Raw genomic sequence first — 14,283 nt, 5'->3', positions numbered from 1 at the left:
TTACATCCAACTAGACCAACTGAAGTGTTGTTGAATGAATGAAATTAACTCATTTGACGAATGCACAAAAGCTATCAGACGCAGTAGAATTGGAGTGTAAATATTAGAAAGGTAACTCTTTCCAGATTTTGCAGGGTTATCGTTTTGGTTGGTTCTTCTAAAGCAGCATTTAAATTGCTATGTAACACTGCCAAAATTCAAATCTAACCCCATCTAGTTCCATGTCAAATAAATTCAAATAAATAACTCTAAAATGAAAAACATGCCACAAAAAATATGTCAAGTGTCATCCAAAAATATTGCTTTAGTTTTAGTATATAGTATATATAGATAGATATTTATTTATTATTATAAAATTAAAAAAATGTAAAAAATAATAATTATTAAGAATAACTGACTACATGTCAACCAACAACTCCTTCGAAATACTTTTTATATAGAGTATAAATATGTTATAAAATAAAAAAATGTTAAAAAAAAATCCCCAACAATGATTATTGGTTGCCATATGGCAAGTAAATAACTCATCACATGTCAACCAATAACCCTCCTTGGAGACAAATTTTGTATATAGATATTTCAAAAGTAAAGACTTGATATTTCTTATTTAGAGTATTTGGATTTTTTGGAAGAAAATTATAGTATAGAATGCCATGCATTGCTATACCTTCCCTCCCCCTTTGTTTCTCCTTATTTAATGTTTTTAGTCAAATAAATTTAATTTTAATTATTATTTTTTAAAAATGTTATATACAATTTTTTTTTTAAAAAATACGTCTTTGAAAAATTTATTAAAAATAATTATAAAGCTGAATTCATTTGAATTAAAAAAAAGCCATAAATATAATATAACAGAAGAATAATTAACAAGCAAATGTTTGGAAATTGGAATCAGGCCCAATCCCCCAAAAAAAGTAGTGTTCTAGAAATCCCAGATCCATCATATTTGGATCCAGTAAGCTAGGCCCAACTCAGATAGGAAGATTACAAGATGAACTGTAAAATCCAACAAAGGGCCCATCAAGAAAACCCAGGCCAGACCAAATCATGGCTACAGCTTCGGACTCCCGGGTCGGTAACCGGATCCACAAAACCCCCTAAGAAACAGACACAGTCGAGTAAAAGAAACTCGAGACGAGCCGTAGTACACCATTCTTTGCTAGATTAATCCAAGGTACGTCCGTACTCAAATTTGTTTAGATCTCTACACTCTGTTTGGTCGCAGGTGAAATGCCTTCATATTTTCATTCTATTTCCCGGCCGCCAATCTGCCAGAAACTTGTGTCATTTTTTCTTTATTAAATGTATAATTTTTGTAGTTTTTGTTGGCAATTGAAGGTGCCATGGCGAAGGTTAACGAAGTAACGGCAATGGAAATTGACGATCCAAATTCAAACGTTTCCGATCAGATCAGCCCCAAGTACTCAATCCACGGTCAGTTTTTGTTATTTCTCTGTCGACGTTTTTCTTCAATTGCATCAACAATAGTATTTCAACGGCGAGATTGAAGGTTCTAGCTGTTTTTCTTTTTCATTTCTATTTAAAATTGTATAATTTTGGCTTCCGTTTTCAGTTTTGCAGCTTCTAAAGTCTGCACAGATGCAACATGGATTACGACATGGAGATTACGCTCGTTACCGGTACATTTACGCGAAATTCGTTTATTTATTTTAAAGAATTATTGAAATGCATTCTCTTAAAATGGTTTTTGATTATTTTGAATGTTTTTAATGTTTCCATGAATTATATGGTCGCTGCAGGAGGTATTGCACTGCTCGTTTGAGGAGGTTATATAAATCATTGAAGTTCACACATGGCCGCGGTAAATACACCCGAAAAGCCATTACCGAGTCCACTGTCACTGAAGTGAGGTCTGTCTTGTTAATTTTTGTAGTAATATAAAAATTTTTACATCTCTGAATGTCTTGTTAATTTTTCTTTTAATTCAAATTATTTCCATTAGAAGCTCTCTCCATAATGTTATGTCTTCTCAATAGACCATCATTGGAGAGGATTGGCTAATGGATGCAATATGGAGTCAAGGTATCATAGCTTTTCTAAGTGAAAACTGTAATTTTGATTTGATTTAAAATAGGTTTCTTCATCTGGTTCTATATACGGCAGAGAGAGCTTGGAGCCATGCCATGGAGAAAAGACAGCTTCCAGATGGCCCAAATGCACGCCAGCGTATCTATTTAATTGGTAGATTACGCAAGGCAGTAAAATGGGCAGATCTGTTTTCACATTTGTGTTCTGTTAAAGGAGATTCCAGAACATCTTTAGAAGCTGAGGTGCGTTTGCAATTTGGTTGTTATTTTTGCATGCTATTTTTGTAGCTATAAAGTAAACATGCTTTTTTCCTGCTTACAGGAGGAAAGAAAAGGAGTAGAAAATAGCGTATACTTGCATTCTTTTCTTTTTTGAAATTTCTTCCATTGTTTCTCTTCCTGTATTTGGTCAAATATTGTGCCTTTTGAGTCATGTTGAGGTGCAAATGCTTGAATTTAGTAGGTAAAATATTGCTTACAAAGGTATGGTAGCGAGCAAAACGAGTTTTTGCTCTCTGTATTGGGTGAGCTTTACCCAGATATAAACTGTGCTCAGAGGCACAGACTTTGTAGTTGTGGAGGAAGAAGTGAAACTAGGCATGCCTCTATATATCCATGCATCTTAGTCAAATTTCTGATTGTCTATTGTGATGAACCTTCAAATTACTACAGCCTTTTGTGGATCTTCTTTCTTGATGAAGTTTTTCTTTCTTTCTTTGCACTTCATCTTGTTTTGTTTTTTATTGTAGGCCTATGCATCCTATATGAAAGGGAATTTGTTGTTTGAACAAGATCAGAATTGGGACACTGCACTGAGGAACTTCAAAAGTGCCAGGTTTGTGCTTGTCTCCAATAGTATCTGGACGCATAGATAACATTTATCTTGTTGGAGTAGATAGCTAATTTTCTGCTTGATCTGCAAACTACCCTGTCAAAAGGAAAAATTAAATATCCTTCATAATATTTTTTTAATGGTGTTTTCTCAATTAGAGCACACAGGGCTAACTTCTTTGATTATGTTGCAGGGCTGTCTATGAAGAACTTGGGAAATATGGAGATGTGGAGAATCAAGTCTTGTGTCGTGAACGTGTTGAAGAGCTTGAACCTAGTATTCGGTATTGCCTTCACAAAATTGGAGAGTCAAATTTGCAAGCTTCTGAGCTTTTACAGATTGGTGAAATGGAAGGTCCTGCACTGGACCTTTTCAAAGCAAAATTGGAGGTTAGTTCATTCCTTTAAACAGGAAGTTTATGCATGCATAGTTTCTTTTATTATCATGATTACAGTTGCCTGTATTAAGTTTGAATGACTTGCTGCCTTTTTGATTTTTCCAACTGACTTGCTACCCGCTGCTTGGCTATGAGAACTTAGTTTGTGTCATATATGTAAAACGACTCTCTCACTTTCTCTACTTTATATTTGTTATCAATTCTTAGGTGTCTTAAAAAAAGAAGCTTTCAAATTCCATAAGAACTACCTTTTGGCAATGCTTTACCATCTTACTCAAGGTGAAGTGATGGGTTTTAATACATGCTTTCTTTCTGAATTAATATGCATCATTTTGTTAATATTAGTTCAATTGCAACAAACTAATGATTTCCTTTTCTTAGTAAATTTTAATAAGATGTTGGTGCTATCCTTTTCAACCTTCAAGCTGATCCTTTGCTTGCAGAAATTTGCATCTATGACAGAATATCTTAAGCTGCTTTGTCATAACAAGTTAGTTATGCTGTGGCTAAAGCTTGCATAAGTGATAATTTCTTTGTAAAATGAATGCTCATTTGTTTATAGCTCTTGAAATTGGTTATGCACCTCCTCAAAGCTTATATCAGATAACTGTGCTGGGAAGGGAGAGAGAGGAAACAAAAACTTTTTTTCTTTTTCTCTTGTTTTATTCTGCAGGGGGTTTTGTCAGTTAGACTGATGTCTTATACTATCTTGATTTGCAGGCTGTGATGGCAGAGGCAAGATCACAACAGGCTGCATCTCTGACCGAGTTCTATTGGCTTGGCAATAGATTCCCAATTTCTAATGCAAAAACACGGGTTTCCATTTTGAAAGGTTTGCTATTAGTTTTTTTTTTCTATGTCCTGTGTGATTTTCATAATGAGATTAGCATGTATGTTGTTCAAATTAAGAATCAAAACTGAAAGCCAACTCAAAAATCATTGTGGTAATATATGATTGACCATTAAATTTTTAATGGCTTTTGTTTCTGAAATAAGATGTTGACTCACATTGCATATACTCTTACGACTGAAGAATTCTTGGTTTAGCCTTTTTTGCTCGATAGTGATTAAAATATCATTGTATCAAGGGCATGGATCAATGAGTGACGGCACTACCCTGGTTCTGTGCTTACAGTTGGGCCTTTTATCTTTTCTTTCTTAGGATGACTTTTGGTTTTGAGTTGTCTGTCTTCTAGAAATAGTCAACATCTTAAGGTCTTATTTTATTGGCACTTACAGTGGGTAATTTTTTTAGCTTTAATTTGATGACTAACCTCACCTAGTTTGTAAGCCACACAGATGCAGATTGCAGTTGAAGCTAGCATTCCAATTCTGTGCTGCAGTCTTTCTTGCTTTTCCTTTTTTTTCTACTCTTGATTTAAAATGCACCAAATTTGTGGCAATAACAAATTTCTAGCTTTGATTGAATACTGTTTCACAAGTTATGGTTTGTGTCATTATCGTAGATGTGAAAAATGTACCCGTGTGCTTCAAATTTGGACTCTAGATTGGCTGGTCATTCTTGAACCCTTCAAGTTGGTTTATAGTCCAATTATAGTCTAAATTGATAATTTTTTCTGTGTAACCATTTGTGCAGCCCAAGAACTGGAAAAGGATTTACATGGTCCATCAGCAGATTCACTTTCAGCAGAGAAAAGACTAGCAACTTTTGATAAAATTTTTACAGCATATCATGAAGCAAGGAGCTGTATCCGGAGTGACTTGGTATGGAGTGTTAATCAACAGTTTTGCTGTCTTTTCATAGAAATTGAGTCATTATTTCTTCTTTTCTTTTTTCTCAAGAAATTTTGCATTTCTTGAGTCATTATTTCTTCTTATTTAGTACTATTTATTAGAATTTTAAAATTTGTCAATCGCTTATAAATTATTCACTTCCAATTTCACTTCTATGACGCTCATGTTCCTGATTTGGTGTACACTTTAGGCCAGTGCAGGTAACGCTGAAAATGTGAAAGATGACTTAAATGGTCTCGATAAGGCAGTTAGTGCTGTACTAGGACAACGAACAATTGAGCGCAACCAGTTGTTGGTTAGCATTGCAAAGAGCAAACTTACTAGGCGTCGTGATGACAAAAACGAGAAAGTCACCAAGCCTGAGGAGTTGGTTCGCTTATATGATCTTTTATTACAGGTTAGCTTCTATCAAGGAGTATTTTTTTTTTTTTTTGGCATGCCTTCCCTCCCAGAAAAGAAGCTTGTATTGAGTAGCACCTTTCTTAATTGATTCTATTTTTGGCAGAATACAGCTGATCTATCTGATTTAGTTAGTTCTGGAAGGGATAGAAAACCTGAAGAAGTGACATTTGCAGAAGAGTGTCAACTTAAAAGTTTGGCCTTCCGAGCAGAAAGGTTTAATTTCTGTGAGCTCTGTAATGTCTTCCTTTTTCTTTTGTTGGTGGGTGGGGCAGTTTTGGGGTTGCTACACTTTTGTTGGTTTTCTTCATACTGAGGTCGGTTATTATCTGTCAGAACTCTTGCAATCATAGCCTAGCATTATATATATATATATTCCTGGACATGTTCAAGGATAATATCCTTTTTCTTTTTGACAAAGAAAAGGGTATACCATTTGATTGGTTATACTCAATTTTTGGTTACATTTTGAATATTTCTATTCTATGTACAAAGTTATTTACTTGCTTGAGCTCTGGATATAACGACATTATGCGGTATTCTCTAATATCTTTCTTTATTGGAAGGACTTTTTCCTTCTTTTGGGTGGTGTTGGGAGGTGTGAAAAGAATTGATAATTTCCTGCTTTTCAAAATGATGAAACTGAGTCCTTTTATGAAGGAATTAAATTAGTTTTGAGATTGATATTGGGTGTGTTAATACAAGATGTTGCCTGGTGAAATTATACATGGACCTCTGGACTTCTTTGCAGGTGCTTCTACTTGGCAAGGTCATACAGTTTAGCTGGAAAGAGAACGGAAGCATATGCACTATACTGCCGTGCTCGCTCTCTTGCTGACAATGCCCTACAGAAGTTTCAAACTCATAGTAACAGTGAGCAGGTGTCTACATATATTTAGGGGTTTGCCTTCCCCACTATTTTCTCTTAGATTTTCTGCATTAGTTTGACAACTGCTGAATGCGTATATTGCTTTCTGCATGCAAATTACCTGCTTGACACTTGAAATGTTTTCTTCCTGTTAATGAACTCCTTAATGGAGTCATTCCTTGACAATTTCTCGTAATTTTAGGTTCAGACATCTGAGTGATATAATCATGATTAAAATTAAATCTGTATCTCCTTATCCTTGACAGATGATGATCAAAGAGTTGAAGACTTTATACGATGAATGCAGATCTTACAGTTGCATAGAACATGCAACTGGAATTATTGAGGAGGAGAAGGCTCCAGAGAATCTCTCAAAGAAGATATCTACTATATCACTAAGTGGTGCTGACAAGAAGGTATTATTTATGCTTTCCCCATTCTTGGAATTTATAATAAGTGTCTGTCATGCATGCTCACATAAATATGTAGTCAGGGTAAAGTTGCACCGAATGTGGAAGTATTTATTTTTACCTCATTAGAACTTTTATATACTTTAGTTTTATGAAATCAACTATTGGATTCTACCATCTATCATTGTAGAATTAGATGATGCATGCAAGTTTTCAAGTTGATATGATATTTGGAACTCATAAGTTGTTTCCATTTACATGAGCTCTCAACTTCTTTTGTATCCTACGGTTGGATTAGTGAACTGTAAACTTGAATTTTCTTTCATAAAAAGAGCTATTTCCAATGTTGTTTTCTTGAATTTGGGATGGTAAATTTATTTCAGTTGTTGATTCTTTCTTTTATTAAAAAAATTGAGAATGTATTAGGGACAGGGATACATCTCTGGGTCCCTATTTTGCTACATTGATGTGATTTGCGCTTTGGATCTGTTTCAGGTGGAAAAATACCTTCTTGAGAAACTTGATCTCTACGAGTCTGCAGTCAGTGATTCCAATGTGAAAGCTCTTCCTCGTATAGAACCCTTCCCCCCGGCCTTTCAGTCAATACCTCGTAATCCTATTGTTCTAGACCTGGCCTATAATGCTATTGATTTCCCATCTCTAGAGAACAGGATGAAGAAAGACAAGAAGGGCTTCATAAGTAGGCTTTGGCGTTGAGTTAGACAAAGTTTTCTTGATCCAAAAGGAAAAAGCAAAGGAATAGGACCCAACAAAAAAAATTCGTTTACTCGATGAGGTTTTGACATGCATTGGCCTTTGACTTCGCATTTAGAAGTTGAGTAATTCTTATAACTCTTAACTTTTTGGGAAGTATATAGGCATGGGGTTTTTATGCTTTTCTTTTGAAACTATGGGGCTGAAACATAGAGCTGGATTAATTTTGTTTCCTTTATATTGCTGGGTGGTAGAGGAAAGAGGATACATTTCAATACTTTCAGAAACTACTATTTGGATCGGCTGTTGTGTGAATGGGATCCCAATTCCCAATCTTCAAAAGAATCTTTTAACAGGTTTCTCATGGCTACTCCCTTGTTTGCTTATTTGTGTTCCTTTATGCTGGTCAAAAGCTTGAGCATTATGTGGGCTTTTCAGGTTTTTATTTCTGTATACTACACTATCTATCACAGTAGTTCCTTAGATTTTCGGGGTTTTCTTATTTGGTGCCTATAGTCCAATACATCCCATGACGCAAAGACTTATTTGATCCTTGGAGCAAACAGGAGCTAAATGCTTAGGTGTCCGTTGTCACTGCATTTGTCAGTGTTTTGCATTATAATTCTAGCCACTAAACTAATCTCTCATATTTTATTAGAAAAGCTTTGGGACTTACGGGGGACTTTGCACCTATAATGAGCCCTGGATCTTTAATCCGTTTTTCAAAGAATGAAGAAGTTCAGAGCATCAAGTTCCGATCTCTCTTTTATTCATTCAGCCTACAGCAAAATAGCTGGCTGTAGTAGATTATAAGGGTGTCCTCGTGTGAGCATGTATTTCTTTCGATTCACTTGCTGCTTGAAGGGTTTAACCTTTGTCCTCAAGCCCTTGGGCAGTTGGCCATCCCACACTTTGCTTTTGGCTCGATGCAGTGGAGCCTACAGTCTTTAAGAACTTGGTTGTTCAAAGTCTGGGAGTTCACCTTATTACTTAGAAAGTAAAATTGAAAATTCTCAATGTGGTCTATGTTATAGAATTTAGTGAACGAATCGTGATTACTGCTAAAAATGGATCAATACTGAATTCCTGAAAATAATCTGCACCTTTCTTTTTCATTAACAATCATGTTCCATGGTGGCCAGGAGACATCATAAAAAGGCTGTCATTTTTTCCCTTTCATGTGCCCTAAAATTATTGTGATCGGACCAGTTCATAGACCCTAGCTTGCAGTTCAGCTACAGTTGTATGCAGAAATTACATTCCACGCTTGGGAGGTAAAGCATCTGGTTCCAAGTGCCAAGAGTCTTCAGGTATGCCATACTTCCCAATTCCGGGCACCCTGAAGGCTGGAACTCGATGTGAGAAACTAAGTTTCTCTTCCTTACGAACTGCATGGGTGAGATCAAACCCATCATATTGTATCCTGCGGAAGAAAGTTAAGTAACCCTTCACTTCTCCCAGCCTAGCAACTTTTGATCCATCTTCTTCAAAACCTGATAAAACCTGTACAATTTGACACTGGTTGTTTTCATAGTTAGAGCGATTCCACTTGGCATTCCAGTTTTTATACATAGCCCATATTTCACCTTTTTGCGGGTAAATCCAATAGAATGACTCGCATGTGCTTTGTTGGCACTGGACTAAGTAGGAGAACGTTGACATGTCAAGGTTGACACTAGTTCCACTGACTTTAAATACTCCACAAGCCATAGGAAGGTTTTCTTTCTGCCAGTGGATCTCATGATCAAGGATCGGTCGAGGTTCTAACTCTGTTCCACAAACCTGGCTCTCTGAAATTATACCATTTATTCTGATATATTGCCTAGGCATTAGATCCTTTCCACAGTATACAGCCCATACCTGTCCTGTTGCCAAACGTTTCTGTGTTGAACCCGGCTTTAAATTTTTTTTCTCTGGATTTAGATTCGAGAAAGAAGTTGGTCTAGGTAGAAGGCTTCTATTCTCATTTGGTGATTGTTGGCTATCCATGTCTTGAATCATGTAATCTGGCAAGGCCATCTGGTCTAGCTCGAACATCCCATCAGCAATATTATCAATCTCTCCACCTCTGAACCTATATGCTGGAACATTATGTGAGAACATGTAAATATTACTTGGGGAGATATGGAAAGTGATGGGATTTCCTCCCATTATTTGCCTCTTGAACACATTTTTGAAACCATTGACCTTAACCAAACACACAGCATCTGCACCTGAATATTTTGAAAACTCTGATATGACCTCAACTAGCTCAAATCTACATCCTTCCACAGCATCAGGATCATAGGACCAATCATCAAGGTCCCAATCCTTGTATAGTGCCCAAATTTCACCTTTTCTGGGATAGATTTCAAATTGATCCTCTATTATACCTTGAGTCCAGGAGCATTTATAGGCTGAAATAATTTGCCAACTTACCTCCTCCTCCGTCTCTGGAACCAATTCAAAAGATCCACAAGCAACAGGGAGGCCTTTATCACACCATCTTCTCTCACTAGGACTAGTAGGGATTGGTTTCAACCAGGTAACACAAACTTCTGATCTTGAATTTATAGTGATTTGAGCATACCGGTAATTGTGCTGCAACTTTGCTCTATAATGACTTGCCCAGATTTGACCAGCTTCAAGATAGTCTAGTTTCCTGTCATCCTCAAAGTTATAATAGTCCTGGCAAGTTACAATCCCCTCCAAAATGGTAGACGGGGAGTTTGTTGACAAACTTATGCCATCTGAAGACATACCTATCTTACCATTTTGCTTCTCATTGTCTTCAAAAGTTGTTGAAGACAACTGTTTCTCCATAGAATTTCCAACAGCTGTTAAAAGTGTTTCTGCTGTTTTCTTACTGCCTTCTATATAATTCCTGTGAGAATCCATTGAGAAGGTTTGAGTAGTACTCATCGTTTCACTATCTGAGATACTTTGACTACATGGTGCTTGGAACTTGAAAGATCAACAGTCTTCACATACTGTACCCCTTTTCAAATCATATTTAGAACGTGTCTCATTATTTGAAAGCGTGAGAAATGCATCTTGTATGTGTTTCAGAGCCAACTCTGCTCCAGGGAAAGTTCTCACGATAGGTTGCAACATGGAAACAAGCTTCTGGTGACGCTTTCCTATAACAGACTGAGCAGATTGTGGTGTAAGCTGAAGGATCCAGTAGTAATCGATTCCATAAGCAGGAAACTTAACACTAGCAGCAGATAGTATATCACACACAGTCAACATCGACTCAATATTATCAATCCCAGGTGAAAGCTCTTTTGCTCTGAGTAAGTGTTCCCTGGCACTGGCATAACCTTTCTGAGTCATCATTGTCTCAGCAACTCCTTTTTCTTGAAGAGCCTCCAAAACCTTTTGATTCATCTCCTTTGAGGTGCCAACCTTGATACTATGCTTCATCCAAAATTATCCAATTCAACTTGAGAAAAGAGCTTCAAAAGTAGTAGATGATGTGATCAAAACCAAGTTTTCATAACCTGCGACAAGAACAACATATAGTTCACAAAAATTACTCAAGGGAAGAGGGAACTGATACCCACACCAAAAGAATTATTCATCTCGTTTTAATTATCTAAACATCATGATTAGTTCCTATTATTAGAAACATTCCATCCCCAAAGTATAGAAAAGTTAAACATTTCCAGCCCATTTCCGTTCTTCTTTACCCCCTCAGTTTTCTTTTCAACAAAAGGAGCATAAAATAACATGTAAAAACAGAAAATTAAAGCAATGAAAAGCAGAACCATGCAGATGATATAGAAATATCAAAATGAGAAAAATATCACTTTTTCGGATAAATAGATATTAGACACCAACAATTCATAAAACAGTATTAAACCAACGAAAAAGACGAAACAAACCCAGAAACCTTTCCGGAACCCAAACCCATTATCACAAAGATTATAAAATCTTGAATAAAAGGAATCCATTTTTTAGCTTTAAGCAATACATTTAAGTAAAAGAACTTACATGTGGCTAATCAGGCTAACAGTTTTTGTTGCTTCTCCTACAGTACCGAAACCCGAATACCATACGTACACATACAACAGAGTAACAGGTAAATGTGTATAACCATATCCCTATGTATGTTAATGTTGTGTTTGTGTACGTATAAGAGAGTAGAGAGAGATTGCTGAAGAAAGAAAGAAACAGCAGGCAAAGAAACGGTGCTGAGCTGAGCTGGTGGCACACACTATAGTAGCATCTAGAATAAATTTATCAAAATCGAAACTCTCTAGTAAAAAAAGGTAATTATCTTTACGTGAATAGTCCCGTATCTGTTAATTAATTTGATTTGAGTTTTTTATCTAAAAATAATTTATTTTTAATTAAATTTATTTTTTAAATATTCAAATATTCTTACTTTTTACGTAAATAAATTACAATTCAATTTACTTAAATTGATTTTATTTAAAACATGCATTGCCGCCCGTATCTCTTTATTTTCTTTACTTGATAGTTAAGTGTCAATTTGAAGGATAGATGTGACTACTATGGTAAAAATGGTAACATTTTTCGCTCACAAATTTCAAGTTTTTTTCTTATCTTTAATTTATAATATATTTATTCTAAAGTTTAAGATTTCTAATGGTACTCTTAAGGATATTTTGATATTTTTATCATAAAATGAAAAGTAAGAGAAAAAGGAGGATAAGAAAAAATATAAAAAGTATGAAAATTTTTAATGTGATGGTATTCTTAAGCATAAATATTTGATCTAGATGTTTAGATTTTTAACGTGATTAAAATGTTTTAAATTTTGGGTAAAATAGACAAAGAGAGAAAGGAGGATAAGAAAAAAATATAAAATGTATGAAAATTTTTTACCATTACATTTTCTCTCTTTTTTTTATAATTTAGAACAATTTGTACAAAAATTATCAAAATATAAAAATTTCACAAATTATTTTTTTTTAAATAGAAAAAAGTAAATATATGTTAATGCATGATCTCTTATAACTATTCAATTGAATTTAACCTTGCGAATGATTTAGGGTGTTGCATCATGAAATTGGCGTTTCCTTTATCAGCAGTGGTGATTTTTGTATGATTTTTTTTTTTTTTTTGCTTTTAAGCATTAGCAATCAATTTCGCAGTCAGTATGTTATGGCTCACCGTCCACTGAATCAAAAGCTAACTCAATTAATTAGCATCTTTATCAGCTATGAAGTCCAAAGAAAGTTGAAATTAAATAGTTCAAATAAAGGACAAATTAAATTGGTTATCCATTGTAGATGAAAAACAAGCTTCAATTTCTAAGGCAAGGGACAAACAAATAACAAGTCCTTTGCAGACGACCATGTTCAAACTTTAAACAGTTCACCAGTAACTGTAATTGTCTGCATAACTGGTGTAGTGGATCATAGGGTTAGCCTTTGGCGGTGGCCTAGAATTGAAAAAACCATATGGAGGAGGTACCGCTGGCGAAGGGGGAGGCCGCATTAGCCCAAATGGATGGTGCGGAGGTGCTGCTGGCCTTCCAGTCAGCGGCGGACGATAAGACTCAAAGGGTCGATTATATGGCATAGGACCACCATACCTAGGCATAGGCGTCCAGGGAAATCGCCATTTGGGTGGTCCATCCATCGTTGAGGGCTTCCCTATCGTGGATACTCGATCTTTGGTCTCATCCAACTTCTCTTTTGCTCCTCCAATTTTCTTAGAAAACAAACCAATAAACCTTTTCTTGACTTTACCCTTTGTGCTTTGCTTGTTGATGGTGGGATCAGGGTGTTGCCAAGTGATGCTGGCATTGCTTTTCGTAGCTGCACGTACCTCGCCATTATCATCTTGACCATGATCATGGTTATCGTCAGAATCAGACATAGCATCACAACGACAACAACAGCCTTTTTCTATTTTGGAATGTGATCCGTGATGATCAGAATTATCAACCCCTTTGTTAGAACAGCTGGTACTGCCCTGAACATCTTGCTTGGGGGACCTTCGGAAGGACAAAAGCTCTGCACTTTTGCCCCATTTCTCAAGCTTCTTCACGATAATCATTGGGTTTACTTTTCCTGAAACTGTTACCACTCCGTCGGAATCATAGACGATAGACTCCACTCCTAGTTGTAGGGAAACATGGAAAATTTCAGCAAAAACAAATTTAATACAAACCAAATTAGTAGTAAAAATGGAGAAACAACCTTTGATTTTTTGTAGCTTCTCCTTTACTTTCAATCGACACATGGTGCAACACTTGATATTCAATTTCAGAGAATAAGTCTACAATTATATATTCCAAGGGAAAAAAAAAAACAAAAATAAAATTCCATCACGAAAGATATGATACAAGCATAAATCTGTGAAACATAGTAGTACTAAATGAGATTAGGATATTACCGGCAATGCTTGGCGATGTTCCATGGAATTGGACTGATTTCTTGACAGAGATGTTTAAGTTCTTAGGTTAGGATCAGAGCATTGACAGGGGATATATACAGAGAGACAAACTTTTAGACTTTGTCTTGTCATGTCTTGAGGGGTTAGTTTAAGGAAGTTATTAAGCTTTCCATAAACATTGGAGTCCGGAGATCTTGGGAGATTTTACAAGAATGAAATTTTAGGGAAATATGGAAGGCCTTTTTCTATAATCTTAATTTTTGGTGGTTAATTGGTTATATTTTGTCAGTTATACAAGGGAAGTGAAATCTTAGGGAATCCCAATAATTACTTAATGGAGCCAGTCTGTTTGCCTTGTGAAATAGAAAATAGATCAGGCTGGACCGTCCATGCACAACATAATATCTATATATATAAAAGATTAAATTAACTATAAACCTAAATGTGAAATCTATAGCTTTTCAGTGGATTATATATTTATTTGATTATAATTATAAGTAATTATACTG

The 14,283-nt window shown here is 35.6% G+C and overlaps 3 protein-coding genes across 6 annotated transcripts; 1 reads left to right on the top strand and 2 right to left on the bottom strand.

The window, feature by feature from the left end:
- The first annotated feature begins 1,097 nt into the window (after nt 1–1,097).
- On the top strand, nt 1,098–7,876 carry LOC110417492 (signal recognition particle-related / SRP-like protein). Of its 2 annotated transcripts, none has more exons than XM_021429849.2 (14): nt 1,098–1,174; nt 1,339–1,434; nt 1,574–1,640; nt 1,761–1,871; nt 2,096–2,291; nt 2,798–2,883; nt 3,074–3,269; nt 3,998–4,109; nt 4,875–5,002; nt 5,223–5,429; nt 5,538–5,647; nt 6,183–6,312; nt 6,566–6,715; nt 7,205–7,876. In XM_021429849.2, exons 2-14 carry the CDS (start codon nt 1,344–1,346, stop codon nt 7,424–7,426), a joined length of 1,806 nt encoding a protein of 601 aa, XP_021285524.1. In that variant the 5' UTR covers nt 1,098–1,174; nt 1,339–1,343; the 3' UTR covers nt 7,427–7,876. The 2 variants fall into 2 exon arrangements, with proteins under 2 accessions (XP_021285524.1, XP_021285525.1); XM_021429850.2 differs by lacking the exon at nt 1,098–1,174 and adding an exon at nt 1,188–1,225.
- Nucleotides 7,877–8,566: 690 nt separating this feature from the next.
- On the bottom strand, nt 8,567–10,866 carry LOC110418594 (uncharacterized). The gene is made up of 2 exons (XM_089783785.1): nt 10,394–10,866; nt 8,567–10,213 (listed from the first exon to the last, which is right to left on the bottom strand). The coding sequence occupies exons 1-2, from the start codon at nt 10,790–10,792 to the stop codon at nt 8,678–8,680; spliced, it is 1,935 nt and encodes a 644-aa protein (XP_089639911.1). The 5' UTR covers nt 10,793–10,866; the 3' UTR covers nt 8,567–8,677.
- Nucleotides 10,867–12,681: 1,815 nt separating this feature from the next.
- Nucleotides 12,682–14,104, bottom strand: LOC110418552 (uncharacterized). Of its 3 annotated transcripts, XM_021431311.1 has the most exons (3): nt 13,775–14,104; nt 13,579–13,657; nt 12,682–13,497 (listed from the first exon to the last, which is right to left on the bottom strand). In XM_021431311.1, the coding sequence occupies exons 1-3, from the start codon at nt 13,796–13,798 to the stop codon at nt 12,749–12,751; spliced, it is 852 nt and encodes a 283-aa protein (XP_021286986.1). In that variant the 5' UTR covers nt 13,799–14,104; the 3' UTR covers nt 12,682–12,748. The 3 variants fall into 3 exon arrangements, with proteins under 3 accessions (XP_021286986.1, XP_021286985.1, XP_021286987.1); XM_021431310.1 differs by having other exon boundaries at nt 12,682–13,657; XM_021431312.1 differs by lacking the exon at nt 13,579–13,657.
- Nucleotides 14,105–14,283: the final 179 nt, after the last annotated feature.

The sequence above is a fragment of the Theobroma umbraticum genome, unplaced genomic scaffold, assembly GCF_002168275.2.
Source record: "Theobroma umbraticum cultivar Fairchild unplaced genomic scaffold, ASM216827v3 scaffold_50.0, whole genome shotgun sequence".
Lineage (NCBI taxonomy): Eukaryota > Viridiplantae > Streptophyta > Magnoliopsida > Malvales > Malvaceae > Theobroma > Theobroma umbraticum.
Note: the sequence above shows the minus strand (reverse complement) of the source record. Positions and strands in the feature narration are given on the sequence as shown.